General features: G+C 39.1%; 1 protein-coding gene across 6 annotated transcripts in view; it reads right to left on the bottom strand.

Annotated features, from left to right (window-relative positions):
• The window catches only part of CCNB3 (cyclin B3), a 55,242-nt gene that overhangs the window by 8,636 nt on the left and 22,112 nt on the right, over positions 1-24,494 (bottom strand). For 2 of the 6 annotated variants that reach the window (XM_070256687.1, NM_001434502.1), the window contains 3 exon segments: positions 20,020-23,056; positions 19,081-19,176; positions 17,721-17,813 (listed from right to left, as the gene is read on the bottom strand). In XM_070256687.1, coding sequence (XP_070112788.1) covers positions 17,721-17,813; positions 19,081-19,176; positions 20,020-23,056 — 3,226 coding nt within the window. 6 annotated transcript variants of the gene reach the window in all.

Genomic DNA, 24,494 nt, shown 5'->3' with positions numbered 1-24,494 from the left:
TCATAACTGATCATTTGGGTATATTGTTTTTTCTCTTTCCAGGCTTTAAATTCCCACTCTTATGCCTTAAATTTATCAATAAAGAGTGAGCCCATGAAACCCTAGGCCCTCACCCTTGACCCCAATAAAAGCAAAAGCCCAAGCTCGTTCTCTCTCTCTCTCTCTGTACCTGCAACCTCACTGTGTGGCCTCAAGTGTGCTGTGTAATTTCCATGTCCTGTAAGTAACAAACCTTTATTTTTTCAAAGTTTCCAGATGGTTATTGCTGAAGGGTGTCTTGCAATCATAATGAGAACCACAAGGGCCGGTCCAGCCACAATGTTGGTTATCAGTAGGCTGAGACTGGCACAAAACACTACTACCTTATACAGAGACTTGCTTATTAGTTTATTCATTCATTAGTTTATCTTCCCAACTAGATATGCTATTAGAATATATGGACTGGAATCAAGTACCAATAGCACTATTTGGAAGTGAGCTGAGGGGTTAGAGAAGCCAGAATGAGATTAAAGCATTAGTAGTATAACTCTTCTTCCCTTCTCTCTCTTATTTATCCTTGTCTTGCCTTCACCAACTCCAAGAAACCATCTCCTATAGCCCTAGTCCCAGAGTTAGTGCTGGCCCATATAGCATCTTGGTGTAAATAAGAAAAAAGTTGCCTTCTTCGGGTGAATGCAGTGTTACAAGCACACATCTTATCAAGTGGACAATACCTTTATATGAACTAGCAAAAGGTGCCCCTGCCTCAGGGCACAGCAGCCTCATAGCCAGAATGCACAGCTTGGCAAACAGACTATGAACTGGATTCCATTGCCTGGTTTTGCCTTGGCTGGAGGCCGAGTGTAGGCACAATTTGCACTGTACACAGAGGTCCTACCCAGTCCTCAGTGATGCTTCTTCCTCACAGCCCCTTAGGTTCTTAGGATTCTAGTTCAACACCTCAACAAAAGCACGAATCCCCTCTTTAATGTCTCCACCACATAGTTGTTCGATTTCTGACACAGAACCTTCAAATACAGCCAGCCCAGTCTCTCTTTGAGTGGTTTTAACAGAAAATTCTTCCCTAATGAGTAGAAATCATGCTCCCTGTAAGCTCCACTTACTTCATTGGGCCTCCCTGTGTATAGAAGGCTACTCCTACAATAAGGCTAATTTTACTGACTGGAGCCTAGATGACCAAAAAGTAGATCAATAAGGAGCATTAGAGAAATGGACGTATATTTGCATAGGCAAATTATTATCAAAAGATGGTTGAAGATATTGGTTCAGCATAAATACATTAAGTTTCTGAATAACAGAAATATCAAGAAGCTGTTCTTCCTGTTCCTGGGATACGGCCTTGGATCTTACAAATCTGTCTTTATTTGTTTCCTATTGCTGCTGTAATAAATTACAACACACTTAGAGGCTTAAAACAACACATATTATCTTACAGATCTGGAGGTCAGAAGTCCAAAATAGTACTCACTGGGCTAAAAAAATCAAGGTGTTAGCACGGCTGTGTTTCTTTCTGGAGTTTCTAGTGGAGAATTGTGATTTTAGCTTTTAGAAGCTGCCTCCATTCCTTGGTTTGCGGTCCCTTCCATCTTCAAAGCCAGCAAGGGCCAGCCGAGCCTTTCTCACATTGTATTACTATCTTCCTCTCTCTTCCACATTTAAGGACCCTTGTGATTAAATTGGGCCCACTTAGATAATCCAGGATAATCGCCCTATCTTAAATTCAGCTGACTGCAATCTTAATTCCATAGTCTAATTTCCCTTTGCCATGTAAGGTAATATATTCACAGGTTCTGGGGATTAGGATATGGACATTCTATTCTGCCTACTAGATTTTCCAAAGGAATGTCACAAGAAACGGATGGGGAGAGTTCACGCAGATGAAAGGTAATGACTACCACCTTAAGTATCAAGAAATTGAGGGCAAATAATTACCAAAAAACATGAGGCTAGGAAGGGAAAGCAGCAGTTCTCTGAGGATGATGCCTCTGTGAGCAAATGACAAAGCCAGTGCTTGTACAGCCTCCTTCCAGAATCTCCCATAGGCACTCGGCCACCCACGCAGCACATTATTATCAAATGGTAACATCTAAAAGTGCGGGTAATATCTGAATGAATGGTTGACATATGGAGTCAATAAATGTTTAAATCAGCAGCTGTGTCAGTTATAGCAATCCTCTTTCCTTGAATTTAAGACAGTACTCTTCCAACAGAATTCACCACTTGGGACTATTTGGAACAAGTCTAATCCTTCTTGTGACAGCCCTTCAGCCACTGAAGACAGTTATTATGTCTCCTATAAATCTCCATTCTAGAACAAATATCTTGACTTCCTCTAACTGTTCTTCATATGATATGGTTTTCTGTCCATCAGGCACCAAATGAAGAGCCTATCTTTGTGCCAGTTAGAGAAGAGTGGCAGCGCTCCAGGTGACTTCAAGCAGTTAGACCAAATGTGGACAAGAGGCTTTTGAGTATAGTAGCAAAGTTCTCTCCATCATGACTGCCTTTGGCTAGTACGCTCTTCCAATTCATCATAACAACTATTCTCCTTATCTGGAGGTGGGTAAGAATAAACAAAAGGAAAGTGATAAATAAGTCAAAAATAAAGAAAACATAAAGATTACTCTTATTTTCAGACTAAGAGACAAATCTGACAAAACCCATCTCAAAGTCCAAAACTCAAAGACCACCTTCCACAAAGATGAATAAACAGAAAATCAACCAGATGTATGAAAAAGAACAAGTGATTTTTCAAGGAGAAATGTTCCGAGGGACCAGAGCAAGCGCCTACTTATGAAACCTTTTCACTCCAAAGAACTGGAATAAACTTTTCAAAAAGTATACTCTCAACAAGATCTGAGAGGACACTGAATCTATGAAAAGAGAACACTTTGGGATCCAGAAAGATTGGTTTCTGATGAAAAAGTAATTACTTAATTAAAAAAGTAATAGAGGCAGTGAACAGTATATCAGATTGTGATAAAAACCAATGATTCCAAAGGCTACTTTAAGAAATTCTCCCAGAACTGAGAGGTAAAAGAGAGTTGAATATAAAACTTGAGACACAAGGAGAATAGATTCTGGAGATACACACACACACACACACACACACACAAACACACACAGGCAATCTAAATGAAAGAAGGCAGAAGAGAAATAATAAAGAAATAATAGATAAAAATTTCTCTGAGGCAAGGAAAGATTGAACCTTCAGATTGAAAGGACCCACAATATACTGGACCAAATTAAGGAAAACAGAGCTACATCGAGAAATGTAAAAAATAGTTATTCATAGGGAACATAACGTACTAAATGACCAGCCCTGGTGGTCTAGTCGTTAAGATTCAGTGCTCTCACTGCCACGGCCTGGGTTCATTTTCCAGTCAGGAAACCATACCACCTGTCTGTCAGTTTTCATACTGTGGCGGCTGCAGGTTGCTGTGATGCTGAAAGCTATGTCATCGATATTTCAAACACCAGCAGGGTCACCCATTGTGGACAGGTTTCAGTGGAGCTTCCAGACTAAGACAGACTATGAAGAAGGATCTGGCCCCCTACTTCTGAAAAAATTGGCCATGAAAACCCTATGAACAGCAGTGGAGCATTATCTGATATAATATGGGAAGGTGAGAGGATGGAGCAAAAAGACCAGGCCCTGTTGTACACAGAGTCACCAGGAGTCGGAATTGACTCAACAGCACTAACAACAAAATATATTAAACAATAATAATCTGGATCTAAAAGTTTAGATTATTTGACTAAAAATAGAGGAAGAAATAAACTAAAAGTATGCAAGTTATCTTATTTGAGGGGCAATTAGTAGATCAGGTCCACCAAAGGGGATGGGTAATTAAATAATAACTATATCCATATAATAGAATATTATGCAGCAGTCTAAAAGAATGAGGTAGGTCTATACTTATATAGAAAGATTACTAAGACTTAAGAGAAAAGAGCATGTTGCACCACAGTGTGTACAGCATGACCTATTCATATAACAAAAGTATCATAAAGCCCACACTCATTATAAAGCTGTATTTTTATATGTGAATATATGCATGTATGTGTCTGCATTCATATATTACTCATATAATTTAAGATTTTTTTAAAATGATAGTCAAAAACTTAATAAAAGTGATAAGACACACACAAAAAGACCAGGAAGGATATATCCTAAACTATTTGTAGTTGTTACTTCTGAACAATAAGAATAGAGGAAAAGAGTTATTGATTTTATACATATACATACACAAACACACATACACAAATATATATGAATACATACACACATATTATAAACATATTAATCTTGTAGTTCAAAAAAATTGTATGGGGCAGAGATGTTAAGTCGGGATGGAGGGGGTGAAAAAATGGCAGGAGAAATTAACTAAATAACAATGATTGTGAATGGTTACCACACTGCTTAGACTTTGATAAGTTAAGCAGAAAAAATAAATTAGCATATAAATTATATAATTATTAAGACAAAATTAATTGCTATAATGATCTTTGTGCCCTATAGAGAATACATATTTTCTTCAAACACGAGTGAATCATCTATAAAAACCTATTATATCTGAACCCATGAAGAAAATCTCATTAATTTAAGAAAAGCAGAAATTATCTTTCAGGTCACATTCTTCATACACAATACAATAAATCTAGAAGTTGGCAATAAAAGGATAAACCAAACAACTAAAGAAAAGCAAAGCATTTGAAAAACATACTAAGCCCTATTCTTAAAGAAAAAAATAAAACCTAGGTCAAAGAGGAAATAAAAATTGCAATTACAGATTATTGAGAAAAAATAACTACAACACAATTTTCAAAACTAATGGGATAAGGTCAGAACTTTTACTTAGAAGAATATTTATAGCTTTGGAACTTTTATTATGAAGTCAGAAACAATTAGAATAGACTAAGCATTCATTTCAAGAAGCTAAAGAAATCTAACAAAATAAATCTTAGTAAAATAATAACGATGAAAGCAGATGTTGATGAATTTTTTAAAAAGAAAAAGTTACACATTTTTCCATGGGTTGGTTCTTTGACCAGAGGACTGAAAGAATCTTTTGCAAGTAAAATTGAGGAAAAGAGAGCATGTACATGCACTCAAGCACACGGGAGCAAGGTAACACATCACACACAACACTATGAATGAGAAAAGAAATAATTACAAAGGATCATAACAGAATATCATGTAAAATGTACGATAATTATGAAAATATCCATGAAATGGATAATTTTTTAGAAAAATATAACTATAAAAATGACTCAAACCTTAGTAGACCAATAGCCATCAATGTTATTAGAAAAGTTATCAAAGAATGACACATATAAATGGCATCTATGGGTTCATAGGCAAGTTCTTCAAGGAAAATATAATTCCTGTGTTAAACTTAGTACTGTAGGAAAATTTCCCTAATTATATCAATAAGCTAGGGTAACCCTGGTACCACAACTTAATAAAGACAGCACCCTTCACCAAAGACTTAGAAAGGAACCTTACTTATGAATACAGAAGCAAAAATTCTAAATAAAGTATAAGCACATCAAATTCAAGAGTAAATTAAATAAACCATAACTAAGTTCAGCAAAGTAGATGAATACAAAGTAAATACAGAAAACAAAATCAATTGCTTTCCCAATATATCAGCAATAAATTAAAAATTAAAGGAAAAAGGATAACACCTATAACATTAAAAAAATTTCTTCAATCCCCAAGAAAAACCTTTTTAAGTCAGTCAGACCAATATAAAGAGAATCTTTTAAAACTTAAAATTATAAAAGAAGATGTAGTAACTACACAAACACAATACAACTGGCTTGAAAAGTTCAACACTGCGAAATCCATGAGTTCTCCCTGAACTAATCCCATTGGGCTATTTTTGAAAACTTGACAAAATTATTCTACAGCTCACCTGGAAGAATTAATGTGTAAGGACAATCATAAATATTTTGTCAAAAGAGGCAATAAATGTATTACAAAGCCATAATAATAAAAACAGCATACTACTGATGTTAAAATAGACAAACACACCGAAGAATAGAATTGGAAAGACCATAAACAAACCCAAGTATATGTGATTAAAGATATCATTTCAAACCAGTGGATAATGAAAACCAATAAATGGTATTAGAATAAGCGGATAATGATTGGGGGAAGGTGTATTGTTGCTGACACAAAAACAAATTCCAGATAAAGATTTAAATGTGAACACGAAACTATAAATGTTCTAGAAAAAAGTTCAGAGGAACATTTATATAATTATGACTGGAGAAGACTTTTCTAAGCAAGAAACAAATCTTAAAACCATAAAGGAAAGAATAGATAGACCTGACCACTTAAATGCAAATGTTCCTGTACATCAACCTAAAATAACACAGTAAAAATTTTCAATTATCAGATGGCAAAAAATATAACATCCTATGTTGCTAAGATTATAGAAAATAATCACTTTCATTCAGTATGGTAAAAGTACAAATGGGCATAACACTTCAGAGGGACAGTTGCCCTAAAGGGAGGCTGGTTATTTCAAAATAGGAAAGAAGAAAACATAGGACAAAATCTGGTTGTAAAAAGAAAGTTGTAGAAGAAAAGAATCTTAGGAAAAGAATTTTATGAGTGGTCAGTTCTGGCTAAGATTGGAACGAATAAATTTTAATATCAAAATAAGCCAATGCAAAATTAAAATCTAGCTTTCTTTTCTGAAGAAAGGACAAGGTTTCCTGGGCTATCAGTCTGCTGGTAAAACAGACTGTGAAAGCTTCTTTGCCTTTAAGCAATACACCTAGAAAACAAAGATTTTATGTTTTATCAAAATAATTTCCTGTGTTGTTTTTTATAACTGTACCAGGTCTTTAATTACTCAGGAAAATGCAATCATCTTCGTATTGAAGGAGTTAAGTTTTGCTTACAACTATGTAACCTTTTGTATTTGCCTTTGAAACCTGTTATCGTTACTTTGGTTAAGTAGATACCTAAGTATTATTTCATAATGCTCTGTGATCCTATTTGGTCAAGTGTCTAAACCTTTTGATATTTTTGACAAGCTTCCTAAAATATTCAAATTCTAAATGACATCTTTTCGACCTGGATGTAACTTTGGGATTTTCCAGAGGGCACCTGGACATTTCAAAAGATTTACTCCCTCTCCTTATAAAAAGAGATATTACATTAATTAGGCTTATTTGGTATGTCAAATTACATAAGAAGCTTGGTTGAATAAGTGATAAACCTTTTTAGGTTATATTGTATGGGTGAATGTTACTAACATGTGTTCTAGAAATTGTATTAAATTCCTAAAAATCTGGTATGTCCTAATATTTTATAACCTGTGATTCCAGTTACTGTCTAAAATGTGTCACAAAAATACCCAAATTTTTCTTGTCAATTGTATTTACCCATTGCCTTTTTTTTAAAAAAGACTGGCACCTGAACTAACATCTGTTACCAATCTTTTGTTTTCTCTTCTTCTTCTCCCCAAAGTCCCCCAGTAGGTAGTTGTATACTCTAGTTCTAGGTCCTTCTGGTTGTGCTATGTGGGACGCTGCCTCAGCATGGCTTGAGGAGAGGCGCCACGTCCATGCCCAGGATCCAAACCAGCAAAACCCTGGGTAGCAGAAGTGGGGGTGCGAACTTAGACACTCGGCCCCTACCCATTGCCTTTTTTTAAAAAAAGCCTTTTGTCAGTTACAGACAGTTATTGTTTTACTCTGATGCTTTTAAAAATATGTTTCTTTTTCAAAGAGATTCATGAAAAAGACTTTGACAAGTACTCTGGAACACAGGTTTGATAACTTTAAGATCATAACACTGAACTGGGTGGGAGTTTTGGGAACTCAAATGAAGGACTCATTGCTTCAATGTTTTGTTTTCCAGATGTAAAGGACCCCTTTATCTCCTCCCCTTTAAGCTATTCTATAATTTACAGCAATTTTTTAAAGTGTATCTTTGCAATAAGGGTTGAAACATTTATCTTTTTCTCTTTGCCTGATCCCTTCGGAATTCAGCAACTCCTAAGTATTCTTTTCATGATAACATTTGTATGTATTTGCATGGGTTCAGTGAGGGTCTGTTCTCCTTGTAGCAGGACACAATTGGAAATATTGGCTACATTACCAAGGCTTTGGCTAGAATGTTATATTCATGAAAGATGTACATAGACTCAGAAATGACCAGACGGCTTTAAGGAACTGCTTGAAAAACTGGCCTAGTGCCCTGTTTACAAGGTTTCAGCAAAGGAATCTTTTAAAAGAGCTTATATGGTCAATCACTATTCTGGCTGGATGTATATAAATAATCAGGCCAAGTTTAATAAAAACAAATTAGTTTTACTATGATTATCTTTATTTTAAAAAGTGGGTTATTGTAAAGAGAGAAATTATGTTTGCACCTTTGTAGATATTAAATTCTAATCCATTAATTGTCTTTAAGCTTTTGTTATACCTGAAAGCTGGACTGGATCCTAAATTCTTCCAGTTTCCTTAAATGTCTGGATACAATACTCCAAATTGATGTTTCCAATTTTACTGCCCTTGAAATCTCTTGGAAGGGACTATACTAGGCCCTCCTCACTACCTAGATGGCACTCAAACTTCAGGGATTTGAGCCTTGGGTACACCTCTCACGGGCAAAGAAGGCTCCATCTGACATCTGGTCCTGAACAAATGCTGGAGACCTCCAAACCAAATTGACTAGGAAGAGAAGCAGCTGACCTCTGAGGCAGACAGCTTTCCCAAGATGACTGGACCAGGCCTGTATACCCTCTTCCCGCTGTTGTTTCTTACTTTATTTTCTCCCTCTCTTTCCTGGAAGGACAATGCCCTTGTCCAGATTTCCCAGTCCCTTGCATAAGGGGGAAACCCCTCTGATTACTGGATTTGCCATCAGAAACCTCCATCTGTCAAAGACAGTAATGATCCCTTAGTTAACCCTATAAGTAGTTTCACTGGGATTCCAGATGCTGTTTTGTCTAAATTGCTCTGCTGGGCCCATTTTACCAACTCAGGGTGCTAAGTCCACCTAAACTCATTTCTTGTTTTAATTTAACCCAGCCTTGGGAGGGGAAAATAAGATCTTTTGAATATTTGTATGAAAAATTCTGTGGGGCAGCCAATATAACCCAGGCCATCTGTAAATTTCTCCATATACCCATATATTTAGGCAACCTCTTGGTATGTAACAACATAGTATGTGAGCTTTGGTTATATAATGCTAATGCCTCTATTCCGATGAACAAGTCCATCGATTGCATCACTTATGCAGGAGCCTTATGTACAAACTTGATTACATTTTCATTTGTGGAGGTCTCAGTAATGGCCTTTATGCTTGGGCAACTCATTGCCTTGATAGCTGGAGAATACAAGGACAGTGTGCCCTTGCTGTACTCACTGTCTCTGTATAAACAAGAATCTACCTCTCACCGGTCTCTCCCACTGAATCCCTGCAGTCACTCCAAACAAGAACTTCCAGGAGGCATACATGACTCTGGGTTTGCCTCCATGGGAAGAGCTTTCTTCCCATGGATTGGAGTGAGTGCCAACAAACAAATAATCAGGAATCTCTCCCTGATTCTAGAAGAGTTGGCCAACTCCACAGCCAAAGCAATTTCAGCTTAGCAATGGTCACTTAACTCATTTATCAGGGTGTCTTGAATAGTCATATAGCCCTTGATTATATACTTGCTGAACAAGGAGGTGTCTGTGCAGTGGCAAACACCTCCTGTGGCACATGGATAAATGCCTCTGGGGAAGTAGAAACCCAATTACATAAGATTAGAGAGAAAGCACATTGGCTACAACAAATTGCATCTAACAATCCACTGTCTTTTGATTTGTTCATCTGGTTACCTTCAGGTCTGGGTTCCTGGTTTAGAACCATCCTGCAAACTGGGCTTATAGTATTACTTTTAATCTTATTCTGTATACTCGCTGTGAAGTTCTGTGCCTATTGCCTGTTGAACCTCTGTAAAAATGACATGCCCAATAAGGTGATGCTGGCTCAGCACTTTGAGATGATCTCCAATGCCTACAACCTTGGAGAAATATAGACTTTAGATGGAAAATGCCTGAGAGTTCTCCTTCCTAACCTTCCTTGTTACCAAAATGTGGCCTATATAGTTTCCAATCATTATGTAATTCCCTTCCAATGTGAAACATTTCAACCAGGAAAGATCCTTCCTGGCACTTAGGGACAAGACCACTATGCACAGAGAACCCGCCTATTGATCAGAGATGCTTTTGGAGAAAGATCTTGATCAATGGGGAAAATGTGGAAATTAACAAAAGAAATCTTAACTAAATTGGAATTGGGAAGGCCTATAGGGGGAGCTCTCATGCCCTATCATACATTGTCAATTACACCAAACAGGAAGAGATGTACACTTGCATCTTTTATGGGAAGTACAACTACTTTACTACTGAGGGAAGATTTCCTGGTAACAGCCCAGCCAATGAGAAGTGCTGCAGCTCAGCCAATGAGAAGCCATTGCCACCCTGAACTGTTACTTTCCCCTAATGGACTTTCCTTTAGAACAGCCCCTCCCCACTTCCCCCTTTTCTCTATAAAAGCAAGCTCCCCTACTTTGAGTTCCAGATTTGCCTATGGTTCACCATAGGGTGTACATCCTGAATTGCAATTCTTTTGGCTATTCCTGAATAAACTCACTTTGAGGGTAAAATAGGCGAATTTGCTTTTTAAGTTGACAAGGGTGTCTACAAAAACTCTACAGTTAAGATCATACTAATGGTGAAAGACTAACTGCTTTCTTCCTAAGATCAGGAACAAGGCAAGGCTGTCCACTCATACTGCTTCTATTCAACATCATAATGGAAGTCCTAGGCAGTACAATAAAACACGAAAATGAAATTAAAGGCAAACAAATTTGAAAGGAAAAAATAAATGCACAATGACATAATTGTCTATGTAGGTAACACCAAGAAATCAACCAAAAAAAAAGAACTCCTAAGAATAAGTGAGTTTTAGCAAGTTCATAGAATACAAGGTCAACACACAAATACCAATATTTCATAGTAGCAATGTAAAAATGAAAACCTAAATTTTAAAAAAATACCATTTACAATAGCTCCAAAAAAAGACAGTATTTTGGTATTAACCTAACAAAATATATACAGGATCCATATGGTAAAAGAAAGAAATCGAAGAAAACCTAAATAAATGGAGAGACATACCACATTCAGGAGTTGGAAGACTCAACACAGAAGAAATGTCAATTCTATTCAAATTCACCTATAGATGTGTTTTGGGGGTCCCCAAGACCACCTCCACGTATAGTGATTCCTAGGAGGACTCACAAGACTCAGCATATAGTCATACTCATGGCTATGATGTTGCCTACCTGGTGACAGCCCAGCCAATGAGAAATGCTGCAGCTCAGCCAATGAGAAGCCGTTGCCAACCTGAACTGTTATTTTCCCCCAATGGACTCTCCTTTAGAACAGCCCCTGTATTATTGTATTATAGCAGACGATATAAAGCAAAATCAGTGAAGGGAAAACAAGCATGGGCAAAGTTTGAAGAAAACCAGAAGCAAGCTTCGAAGAGTCCTATCCCAGTAGAGTCCTCAGGATGCACTTAATTCCTCCCACAATGAGTTGTGACAACACAGGTAAAGTGTTGTCTACCAGGGAAGCTCATTAAATGACTTGGTGCCCAAGGTTGGTCATGTAAACACTCTCTGCCTAGTGTGTACCAACCTTCCAGACTCCCAGAAGGAAAGCAGGTGTTCAGGATAAACCACATCGTTTGCACTAAGAGTTGAGGGACAGATATCACTTAGGGAGGGTTTTACAGCAGTTTAGGGAACTGTTTACCAGTCAAGTTCCCAGATGCCAGCCAAGGGCCAGCCTTGCAAACAGGTCTGTCTAAGGATAGCAGTCTGAGGCTTGTTATGTTAACTTTTTTCTGCACAAAATGTAACTCAATCCCAATCAAACTCCCAGCAGGAGTTTTTTGTAGATATAGACAAATCGATTCTAAAATTTATATAGAAAGGCAAGGGAACTAGAATAGCTAAAACAATTTTGAAAAAGAAAAGACAGAACAGAGTTGGGAGAATCATGGTACCTAGTTTTAAGACGTACCATAAAACGATAGAAATAAAGACAGTGCAATATTGGCAAAGGGATAGACACAGAACAAAACAGAATATAGAGAAATAGACCCACACGAATAAGACCAGTTGATTTTTGGCAAAGGTGCAAAAGCAATTTAGTGGAGAAAGTATATTTTTCCACAAATTGGGGTCAGAACAGTTAGACATTCATATGCAGAAAAATGAGCTGTGACTTCAAAAACCTCACCAGTTATACAAAAATTAACTCATAATGGATTATGAATTTAATGTTAAAACTATGAAACTTGTAGATAAAATATAGTAGAAAATAGGGGCCGGCCCAGTGGTGCAGCAGTTAAGTTCACATGTTCTGCTTCGGTGGCCTGGGGTTCGCCGGTTCGGGTTCCAGGTATGGACCTACACACTGCTTGGCAAGCCATGCTGTGGCAGGCATCCCACATATAAAGTAGAGGAAGATGGGCACGGATGTTAGCTCAGGGCCAGTCTTCCTCAGCAAAAAGAGGAGGGTTGGCAGCAGATGTTAGCTCAGGGCTCATCTTCCCCCCAAAAAATTAAAAGAGAAATCTTTAAAAATATATATACAGTAGAAAATATTCATGACCTAGGTTTAGGCAAAGTTCTTCGACATGACACAAAACACATAATGCACAAAGAAAACACTGAAAAACTGGACTTTATCAAAATTAAAAAGATTTTGAAAGACACAGGTTAGAATAAAAAAGTTACAAACTGGTAGGACATACTTGTAAATCACACATCCGATAAAGGATTTTTACCCAGAACATATGAAGAACTCTCATAACTTGACACTTAGAAAATAAACTACCCAATTTAAAATTGGGCAGAAGACTTAAACAGAAACTTCACCAAAGAGGATTTATAAATGACAAATAAGTATGATGTCCAACATTATTAGCCCTGGAGGAAATGCAAATTAAAACTATGGTGACATTCCTCTTCACACCTATTAGATGGCTAAAATAAAAAAAAAAATACTAACAATACCAAGTGCTGACAAGGATGCAGAGAAACTGAAGCTCTCATACATTCCAGGTGAGAACACAAGATAGTAAGTCACTCTGTAGCAGTTTCTCATTAAGTTAAACATACATTTATCATAACCCAGCAAGCCCGCTCCTGGGTATTGATGTTAGAAACGCAAACTTATACAGTAGTCCCCCCTTATCCACAGGGGATATGTTCCAAGACTCCCAGTGGATGCCTGAAACCACAGATAGTACTGAACACTATGGATACCATGTTTTTTTCCTATATACATATTTGAGGTGCAACAGCAAAACTAGCACAAATTTCTTTTTCTTTCTTCACAATTTCACACAAGGAAGATTTGTTCTTACCATGGATCTTAGCAACCTTAGCATATAATTTTTTTTCTTTCCTTGTTGAGAACTTTTACCTTTTCACTTAAAGAAAGCACTTTATGGCTTCTTTTTGGCATATCTCAATCACCAACATCACTATTCTTGTGCTTTGGGGCCATTATTAAGTAAAATAAAGGTTACTTTAACACAAGCACTGCAATATCATGACAGTCCATCTGATAACCAAGACAGCTACTAAGTGACTAACGGGCAGGTAGCATATATAGCTTGGATATGCTGGATAAAAAGATGTTTCATGTCCCAGGTGGGATGAAGTAGGACAGTGTGAAATTTCATCACACTACTCATAACAGTGTACAGTTTAAAACTTATGAATTGTTTATTTCTGAAATCTTCAATTTAATATTTTTGGACCATGGCTGACCAACTGAATAACTGAATATTATTGGATAACTGAAACCACAGGAAGCGAAACCGTGGATAAGGGGGGACTACTGTATTTACATAAAAACCTGTCCATGAGTGTTTATAGCAGTTCTTTTCACAGCCTCAAACACTAGAAATGGTGACATCATTATCATGGTGGCATGAGAGGATCCTTTTGTCTCTCCTCTTCAATCTACAGAGAATAAAACATCCATAACCAAACAAAGGCTACAGTGCCCAAGGCATCAGGACTCCAGAGAGATCCACACATTGGTACATACAAAGATGGGTGGATTGGAGCACAAGAGGAGGCAAAATAGGGGAACAGTAGAGGCAGTGCCCAGGACTCTGGACCCCAGGCCACGGTGAGCTAGCTGCTGCCAGTCCCAGAGAACCCAGTGGGTAGCAGAAGAGGTGCATGTGCAACTCCAGCCAGCCAGCCATGGCAGCACCTGTGGCCATGGGGAGCAGAGCAGCAGCAGAGGTAGAGCCCCATGATCCTGGGCACCCGGCCACGGCTCAGAGCCTGGTAGCAGCAGCAAAAGCATGAACACAACTCTGACATCCCAACTGACAATCTACTGATTGGGAGAAGATATTTGGAAATCATATATCTGATAAGGGGTTAATATGCAAAATATGTAAAGAATTCATACAACTCAACAAGAAAAACACAACTCGGTCAAAAAAAGAAGAGGATATGAACAGACATTTTTCCAAAGATATACAGATGGCCAACATGCATATGAAAAGATGTTCAACATCACTAATTATTAGGGAAATGCAAATCAAAACTACAATGAGATATCACCTTATGCCCGTCAGAATGGCTAATGTTAAAAAGACAAGAAATAACAAGTGTTAGAAAGGATGTGGAGGAAAAGGAACCCTCATACACCGCTGGTGGGAATGCAAATTGGTGCAGCCGCTACGGTAAACAGTATGGAGAGTCCTCAAAAAATTAAAAATAGAGCGACCATATGATCTAGCTATTCTACTTCTGGGTATTTATCCAAAGAACACGAAAACACTAATTCAAAAAGATATATGCACCCCTATGTTCACTGTAGCATTATTCACAATAGCCAAGACCTGGAAACAACCTAAGTGCCTCTAAAGGGATCAATAGATAAAGAAGATGTGGTATGTGTGAATATATATAGGCAATGGCATACTGCTCAGTCATAAAAAAGACAAAATCTTGCCATTTACAACAACACAGTTGGACCTCGAGGGTATTATGCTAAGTGAAATAAGTCAGATGAAGAGAGACAAATACCATATGATCTCACTCATATGTGGAAGATAAAACAACAACAACCATACACATAGACAGAAGAGAACAGATTGGTGGTTACCAGAGAGGAATGTGGGTGGGGGGAGTGTGCAAGCAATAAAGGGGGATATTTGTACAGTGACAGATGGAAACTAGACTTTCAGTGGTGAATAGGATGTAATCTACACAGAAGTTGAAACATAATGATGTACACCTGAAATTTATATAATGTTATAAAACAATGTTACCTCAAAAAAAAAATACTGGAAACAATCCAGATGTCCTCCAATGGGTGAATGGTTAAACAAATGTGGCACATCCATACGATGGGATACTACTCAGCAATTAAAAAGAATGAACTATTGACACAAGCAACAACTTGGATAGATCGCAAGGGAATGATGATGAGTGATGAAAGTCAATCTCAAAAGCTTACATACTATATGATTCCATTTATATAACATTTGTGAAATTACCAAATTATAGAGATGGAGAATTAGGAGTTTCCAGAGACAGGAAGGCGAGGTGAGGGGGGATGGCTATGGCTATAAAAGGGTAACACGAGGGATCCTTCTGGGGATGGAACAGTTCTGTGTCGTAACTGTGGTGGTGGTGGCGGTGCTTACAAAACTTACATGTGTGATAAAATTATACAGACTAAATGCATACACAAGTAAGTGCATGTAAAACTGGGGAAATTTAAATAAGGTCTATGGACCTTGATTGTGATATATTACAATTATGCAAAATGTTACCATTGGGAGAAACTAGGTGAAGGGTACACAGGACCTCTCTATACTATTTTTGGCAACTTCTTGTGAACGTATTTTTCAAAACAAATGTTAAAATTTCATAAAACTGTATATCAAAAGTCAATTTTACTGTCTGATTATTTAAAAATTAAAGCTGTAACAACACTATATATATTTTCTAGAACTGTGATTCTTTATCAAAAGGTATACATTAGCATGGCTTGTGGAGCTTTATAAAAATATGTGTGCCAGGGCCACAACCCCACATTCTGATTTGATAAGTCTGGGATGGGACTTGGGCATCTGTGATTGTGTCATCTTTGCTTTAGAATTGTACCCCTGGTAGATAACCACCACTTTAAAAGCAGGGAGATCATATACACACACAAATGTTAACAGTGGTTGTGGGTTGTGGGATCATGGGTAACTATAATTTCTTACTTTACTGTAATAAATGTGAATTTGGGACGGGCCCAGTGGCACAGCAGTTAAGTGCGCATGTTCCACTTCTCAGCGGCCCGGGGTTCGCCAGTTTGGATCCCGGGTGTGGACATGGCACTGCTTGGCAAGCCATGCTGTGGTAGGCATCCCACATATAAAGTGAAGGAAGATGGGCACGGATGTTAGCTCAGGGCCAGTCTTCCTCAGCAAAAAGAGGAGGATTGGCAGCAGATGTTAGCTCAGAGCTAATCTTCCTCAAAAAGAAAAATTTTTTTAAATAAATAAATAAATGTGAATTTTTGTGCAATAAAAATAACAAAAGCTTTTTTCAAAAAGATTCGTTCATCATTCCAGCTGGTAGAAATATTTCATCTCTGTTATCCATTTATTTCCTATCCCTACTCCCAGTTTCATGCCATCTGTGAATTTGATGAGTAGATCTTCTCTGTTCTCATCTACATGACTAATAAAAACATTGATCAGGACAAAGTCTGCTGGTAGTCCACTAGAAATCTCCTTCTAGCTTGGTAATGATCAGCAATCTTTGGGATCAGTTTCACTTACTTAAGATCTAGCCAAATTCTACTCTTATCTAATTTACTATTCCTCATCATTTCCATAAGATGAGGGACATTTTCATGCTTTGCTGATATCCAAATATACCACTTCTATGACATTTCTCTGGTCTGTCACTCCAAAGTGGGCCTGAGCCACTCCTCTGGTACCTAAAGGATATTAAACTAGATTACCTTTTCTTCCCAATTATACAGTAAGACTCTGCTGGGCATAGACTATGCCTTGTATTTCCTTGCTAACTCCATAGCAATCCATTCAATTCCATTCATTCGACAAATATCCACTGACTCCCTACTATGTGCCAGGTACTATTTTGGGCTATCTTTCCTTAGTGTAAAGTGATAATTAAGTATTCATAGCAGTATTCCCTCAACATCCAACTCTGGACAAATAGCCACTGCCATATCTGGTGCCACACTGTCCTTCTTATTACCCATCCCACCCAAAGCTTGGAAGACTGTCACTGGCCCCTATCCAAATCAGTAGATAGACTTTTAGAAGATTTTGAAAATGATTAAACTACCATACCATCACTGACTTTTCTAGAAATAATCTCTCTTTCCACTGGGTGCTCACAGTATCTTATTTATATCATTTTTATGGCACTTGGTGTATTCTACTTTGTATCGTACTTATCTGTCTGTATGTCTTATCTTGCCCCCTAGATCACAAGCTCCCTGAAAGCAGGAACATGGCTTATTCAGTTCTGTAGACCCAGTAAATTTTTACTGTGTTTGGCACCCGGAGATGCTCTGTGAATAATCAAGAGAGAACAGCAGCTCCTTAAAGCTGCAGTTGCCGGGCTTACCTGTACCTCCACCAACCAGTCCACAAGAATGGCCCTCATGTCACTGCTGATGTCAGTCTGCCTATTCATGTATTTTTTAAGTATGAACTTTTCCTGGCAGTAATAAGAAAGAAATGTTAACAAATAAACTCTCCTTGTAGTTCAAAAGCTGTAACTTAAGAAAAACTATTTGCAACTAAGATCTCAGAAAAAAAAATGTAACGACATAATTAACTTCTTAACAGTTCTAACTCATTATTTTCAGACAATAGTATCAGATAGGAGCAGATCAAAGTATCCTTATCCTTTTCCGGACAAGTTCCAGTTATTCTTGGGAAATGGACACACATGATATTCAAGTGTCAGGGTGGATGCTGAGGAGTCCAGGGGGAATACGGAATATGGGCAGGAACATACAGATGACTATAGCCGAATACCAAAGAGGTTCTGCCCCTTCTTTACAATTCCATCTAAAGCACAATACCATGCTATGGAGAGCAGTGCTTCTCAAACTTTAACATGCATATGCACTACTTGGAGATCTTTAAAATTCACAATCTAATTTAGAAGGTCTGGGGTAGGGCTACATTTCTGCATTTCTAACAGGATCCCAAGTGAATCTGATACTGCGGAGCTAAAGCCCACACTTTTACTACATCAAAGTTCTCTCTACTTCCTCCAAAGTATACTAGAGAGAGTATGGGCTCTGGAGTCAGCTAATCAAATGCTATGTCTCTAGAGAGAAGATGAGATATTCTCTCCACTAAACATGGCCTGCTAAAATTCTAGTTGTTAGATAATCTTGGTCCCATCTGTTCCATTGAAAGAGACAGAAATTTTGGAATGATGAATATTACTGGTAAAGGAGACTAGCAGATTTCAAAGGAGCAAGAAAATTTCGCCAGGTTGGAGAGCTGAAAGAAAGGGTGTGATTCTACATACGGTGCCAGAAACTTACATAGAGAAGGGAAAAGGTCTCTAAGAGTAGCCACTCAGAAAGAGACTACTTGATCATTTTTGCATCTGAGACTGTCTCCTCAGCAATTAGAGGTGCAGCAGGCTTATGGTCTTCAAGGTAATCAGACTGTAGTCCAGATCTCAGTTCTACCACACACTAGTTGTGTGACTCTGAGCAGTTTCCTCCAACTATTCAAAGGAGATAATAATACCTACCATCATGAAGTTATTGGGAGAATTAAGATAATGTCTATAAATCTCTTAGCACAATGTATAACTCACAGTAAGCTACCAGTAGACGTCAGTTGTTGCTGCTATTATTTTCATCATCGTTATTACCTCCCCTTTCAACTTGCATTTGTAGGATGGAGTGACGAAGAAATGAGAACTAGAAATCATTGCCCACTCCCAGGCACCTACATACCTCTCTCTCCTTCATGTAACTGAAGATATCCTTGGCATATATTGAGTTGAAAAATGGATCATTGTGGTCCTTGTCAATATCTTCCACTGGGGTCATCTGCTTGGAAATCACCAAAAAGACACATTAGGAGGAGAAAGATTCCAAGGAAAGCTTAGCACATTCACATAAAGGATGATTCCTTTCTTCCGACTGTCGTCTTCTGCTAAGGTTCCTCGAGCTTCATATATCCTAGGTCACAACAGAGCACCCCTTGGCCCTGCAATCCTCATACTGCTGAGTGGCCAAGAAATGCTTAGTCCTCGTACTCCTGCTCTGCCCTAGGAAACAGGCACCATTTTTACAGGTAACCTAAAGACTCTCCAAGAAACTCTTATTTTACCATTTCAGCACATATCACCTGTCTTCTTTGGTCCCTTGTTCTGTCCCAATGCTTTGATCTGGCCCAATTCATCTTCTTGGTAGCCTTTTCCTCCCTTCTACCTCATTACCCAGGTTGTTTTGCCTACAAGAGGGTATTTCTCCTCCTTCCTGCCAAATCTCATTCCTTTGTCCTTCCAATTTACAACTTAAAGACCATCTTCCTTGGGAGATATCTCTGTGAGCTTTATTGATTGAAGCCCACTGTAATACAGATTGCAATTACTAAGAAAGGCAGTTTCCTGAAAGACATTGTCTAACCATTACTGCAAAGCCCAAATATATGTATACAGTATTCCAGACTCTTGCGGGTATTCCTGGAATAAATACTTTCTCATTGCTTGGATGTATCACTATGCCTATCAGGAAGTCAAGATATTCTACAAGGCCAATTTGATTTACTGTAGCTTACTATGTTTAGCTCAGTTGCTTAGGAAGGCAAAATAAATCTCTTTGCTAGCAGCCACCTCCAGGACAACAAAGAATACATCATCTAATGTAAGAAAAAAGAGAGCAGAATACCTCCTTCTGTGATCTCTTGCCCTGAGATGAGAAAGGTTTATTGGAACTGGATTCACAAGCACTGGACTTGCTTGTGCTACTGAACTTGCCCACACTAGACACAGTGGCAGTGCTGGACATGCCTAGTCTGGTTTCAGGGGCAGTGCTGGACACATGTGGGCTGGTCTCAACTTGAAGGATCGGGAAATCTTTGAGAAAGGTGTCTTCCTTGTGGGTGGGATTCTCTTGCAAGGCCAATGGCTCTTTGAAAGACAACTCCTTCCCAGTGGTGAGTGTTTCATTCAAGGAAAATATCTCCCTGAAATTGGATGTCTCATTGATGGTAGGCTTCTCCTGAAAGGCTACTGGCTCCTTGAAAAGGGCCTCCATCTCACTGCTGGGATTCTCCTGCAAGGCCAAGGGCTCCTTCAGCATAGCCTCCTCCTCAATTGTGGGATTCTCCTGCAAGGCCAAGGACTCCCTCAGGATGGTCTCCTTTTCAAAGCTAGGCTTCTCCTGCAAGGTCAGTGGCTGTTTCATAAGGGATTCCTCTTCATTGGAAATGTTCTCTTGCAAGGCCAACTGCTTCTCAAAGAGGAACACCTCCCCCTGAGCAGTGGGCTTCTTCTTTAAAGATAATTCTCTCTCCATGCTTGTTGCTGCCTCAGTGGGGAGCTCCTTCAGAATCAATGGTTTCTTGAAAAGCAATTCCTCTTCAGTGGTGCATTTCTCCTGCAAAGCCAACAGGTTCTTCAATGAGTCCTCTTTGGTATCAGTCTTCTTCTGCAAGGCCAAAGCCTTCCAGAAGAGGGACTCATCTTTGTTGGTAGGTTTTATACGCAATGAAAATGGCTCCTGGAAGAGGAATTCCTCCTCAGTGGTAGGCTTCTCCTCCAAGGTCAATGGTTCTTTAATATATGATTCTTCTTCAGTGGTGGTCTTCTCCTGCAAGGCCAATGGCTTCTTCGAGAGGGACACCTCCTGAAGGGTAATGTGCTTCTCTTTCAATACAGATGGATCCTGGAAGAGGAATTCCTCCTCAGTTGTAGGCTTTTTCTTAAAAGGTAACAGCTTCTCAAAGAGTGACTCCTCTTCAGAGGTGGTCTTCTCCAAGACCAGGGGCTTCTTTAAAGGGAACATCTTCCCCTGAGTAATTTGCTTCTTCATTAAAGATAATGGTGTCTTGGTGAGGACAGCCTCCTCAGTTGAAGACTCCTTCCTAAATGACATTGCCTCCATAAAGAAAGAATCCTTATTTTTGCCAGTCATATCCTGCAAGTCCAGCAGTTCTTGGCAGACTGTTTGAGTGGTGCATTTTTTCTTTAAAGATAACAGCTCCTTGGTAGAGGTTGCCTCATTTGTGGTATGTTTCTTCCTAAAGGAAACTGGCTTCATAAGAAATTCATCTTCACTGTCAATATTCTCCTGCCATGCCCATGGCTGCTTCAAGAGGGCCACCTCCCCCTGAGTGGTGTGCTTCTCTTGCAACACAGATGATTCCTTGAAGAGGAACTCCTCTTCACTGGTGCCCTGAAGTGGACTCCTCCTCCTCAAGCAGGACATCTTACCCTGAGTGGTACATTTCTTTTTTAAAGATAATATTTTCTTGGTTGGGGTTCCCTCCTCAATGGTATGCTTCTTCTTCAAAGCCAAAGGCTCCTTAAAAAGTGACTCTTCCTCAGCTGGAGTCTTTTGCAAGGCCAAGGGCTTCTTCAAGATGGACACCTCCTCTGGAGAGGTGCACTTCTCTTGCAATACAGATGGCTCTTGGAAAAGGGACTCCTTAGTGGTAGGCTTCTTCTTAAAGGACAATGGCTCCTTAATGAATGACTTCTCTCCAGAGGTGGTCTTCTGCAACACTAGTGGCTTCTTCAAGTGGTACATCTTCCCCTGAATGGCACACTTCTTCTTTAAAGGTAATGGCTTTTTGGTGGGGGTTGTCCCCTTGGTAGTATGCTTCTTCCTAAGGGAAATTGGCTCCATAAGAAATTCCTCTTCACTGTCTTTTTTCTCCTGCAATGCCGATGGCTTCATCAACAGGGCCATCCCCCCATCTGTGGTGTGTTTCTCTTGCAACACAAACCGCTCCTGGAAGAGGGACTCCTCCTTAGTGGTAGCCTTTTTTTTAAAAGACAATGACTCCTTAATGAGTGCTTTCTCTCCAGAGGCGGTGTTCTGCAATACTAATGGCTTCTTCAAGTAGGCCATCTTCCCCTGACTAGTGCACTTATTTTTTAAAGATAATAGCCTCTTGATGAGGTTTGGCTCCTCAGTGGTAGGTTTCTTGAAAGCCAATGGCTCCGTAAAGAGGGGCTCTTCTTCAGTGTCCATCTTCTCCTGCCAGGCCAATGATTTCCGCAAGATGGATACTTCTTGCTCAGTGGTGTGCTTCTCTTGCAATGCAGATGGCTCCTGGAAAAGGGGCTCCTTCTCACTGGTAGGCTTTCTCTTAAAGGACAACAGCTCCTTAATGACTGACTTCTCTTCAGAGGTGGTCTTCCACAATACTAGTGGTTTCTTCATATGGGACATTTTCCCCTGAGTGGTACACTTCTTCTTTAAAGATAACAGCTTCTTGGTGGAGGTTGCCTCCTCCATTTTTGGCTTCTTCCTAAAGTTCATCAGCTCCATAGAGGAATCCTCTTCAACGCTGATGTCCTGCGAGACCAACTCCTCCTTCTGATATGTGCGCATCTTCTTTAAGGATAATGTCCTTTTGGTGATGGCTGCCTCTTCAGTTTTATGCTTTTTCCCAAAAGTCTTTGGCTCTAAAACAAACTCATCATCACTGTCAGTCTCCTCCTGCAAGGATAGTGGCTTCTCCAAGAGAGACACCTCCCCCTCATTTGTGCACTTTTTTAAAGATAATGACCTCTTGATGAGGGCTGTATCCTCAGTAGTGGGTTCCTCTTTTACAACAAATGGCTTTTTGAAAAGAGATGCCTCTTCAGTAGTGGGTGTTTTGGAGATGGTGGATGTTTCCAGAATGAGCTGTTTCTGCATAACGTTTGGTACCAAGGTAGTAGAGATGACTACTGGTGAGGGTTCCAGCTTATACCTGTAAAGGAAACAATGTCTGAGTAAGAAGAATGTAGTTCCTAGAATCCTCACCTACCATCTCACCTTGTTGCTATATTTACCAAAGGCTTGGAAGTGAAAGGGGCTTCAACCCCAGGAGACAGATTAGAGGGTAAAAATCAATGGGTACCATAGTGAATCAACTAAGTAGCACACTATATGGTTTCTATGGCCCAGGTTCCAATACTTTTCTGAAAAATTTCCCCTGAAATTCATGACATGCTTTCTCATATATGACTTATTACCTTTATTTATATACAAAGGCTTTTATTATAATACCACATTGTATGAGTTATCTGCTTATATATCAGTCTCCCTCACTAGATGCATTTATTCGTCTTTGTCTATCAGAACCAGGCATCTGGTAAAATGCAGGTTTAAATTAATACTGTTTGAAGGCTTATGAGACAGGATTATAAGAAAGGCTTATAAGAGGCTTATAAAAGAAAGGTGAGCTAGTACTTAATATTGGTGATATCTAACCACATTCCCTTTACCCAGGCTATTCATGAGATACTTTCCTGCTGAAGGTAATAAAAAAGACTAAAACAGACATTTGTTCACATGTATCAGATGCAAGCTTTGTTTTGAATGGGATTTCATGTCCAAATAGAGCAACTAACCTAGTGTGACCAAATCACTGGAAAACTAAAAATCAGAATAAGAAGAGAGAGAAGACTGAAGGCAAATACAATCATCAGTCTGAACAGAGTACGTGCCTCCAGAAGACTGGATATCACATTATTCCACTTATATGAAACATCCAGAATAGACATATGAATAGAGGTACATCCATAACAGAAAGTAGATTGGTGGTGGGCTGGGGAGGGGCAAGGAGGAGGGTATAAAGGGGGACTGGGAAAGGGAAGGGACTGCTGGTGGGTACAAGTTTCTCTGTGAGGGGTATCTAATCTAAAATTAGGTAGTGGTGATGGCTGTACAACTCTATGAATATAATTTTAAAACCCACTGAATGGTTGAAAAAAAAAGGAAGCGCCTCAAAAGAGTCCACCTGACCAGATAGGTTCCAGGTCCCTCCTGATGAGAACTTTTAGATTGTCTAGTTATGATAAAGATAGTCTAGTTATGATAAATGGCATGCATTCTAGAGCTAGACTACCTGGATTCAAATCCTGGCTCCTCCACTTACTGGCTGGGTGACCTTGGGCAAGTTAACTCTCTGTGCTTCTTATAAGCCTGAGGTGATCAGAGTAGGCTTCCTTGATAAAGTGACCAACTGTCCTTATTTGTCTGGGACTGAGAGGGCTCCTAGGATGTAAGACTTTCAGTATTAAAACTGGGTAAGTACTAGGAAACAAGAATAAGTTGGTCACTCAATTCTTGGAGGACAAGGATGTCACACCCCCTAGGATAGCCAGCACAAAAAAAGAAAATAGCCAGAGTGGCCAAGGATGTGG

Source organism: Equus caballus, chromosome X, assembly GCF_041296265.1.
Source record: "Equus caballus isolate H_3958 breed thoroughbred chromosome X, TB-T2T, whole genome shotgun sequence".
In the NCBI taxonomy this organism is placed as follows: Eukaryota; Metazoa; Chordata; class Mammalia; order Perissodactyla; family Equidae; genus Equus; species Equus caballus.
The sequence above is the reverse complement of the archived record's forward strand: the minus strand, read 5'-3'. Positions and strand labels throughout refer to the sequence as shown.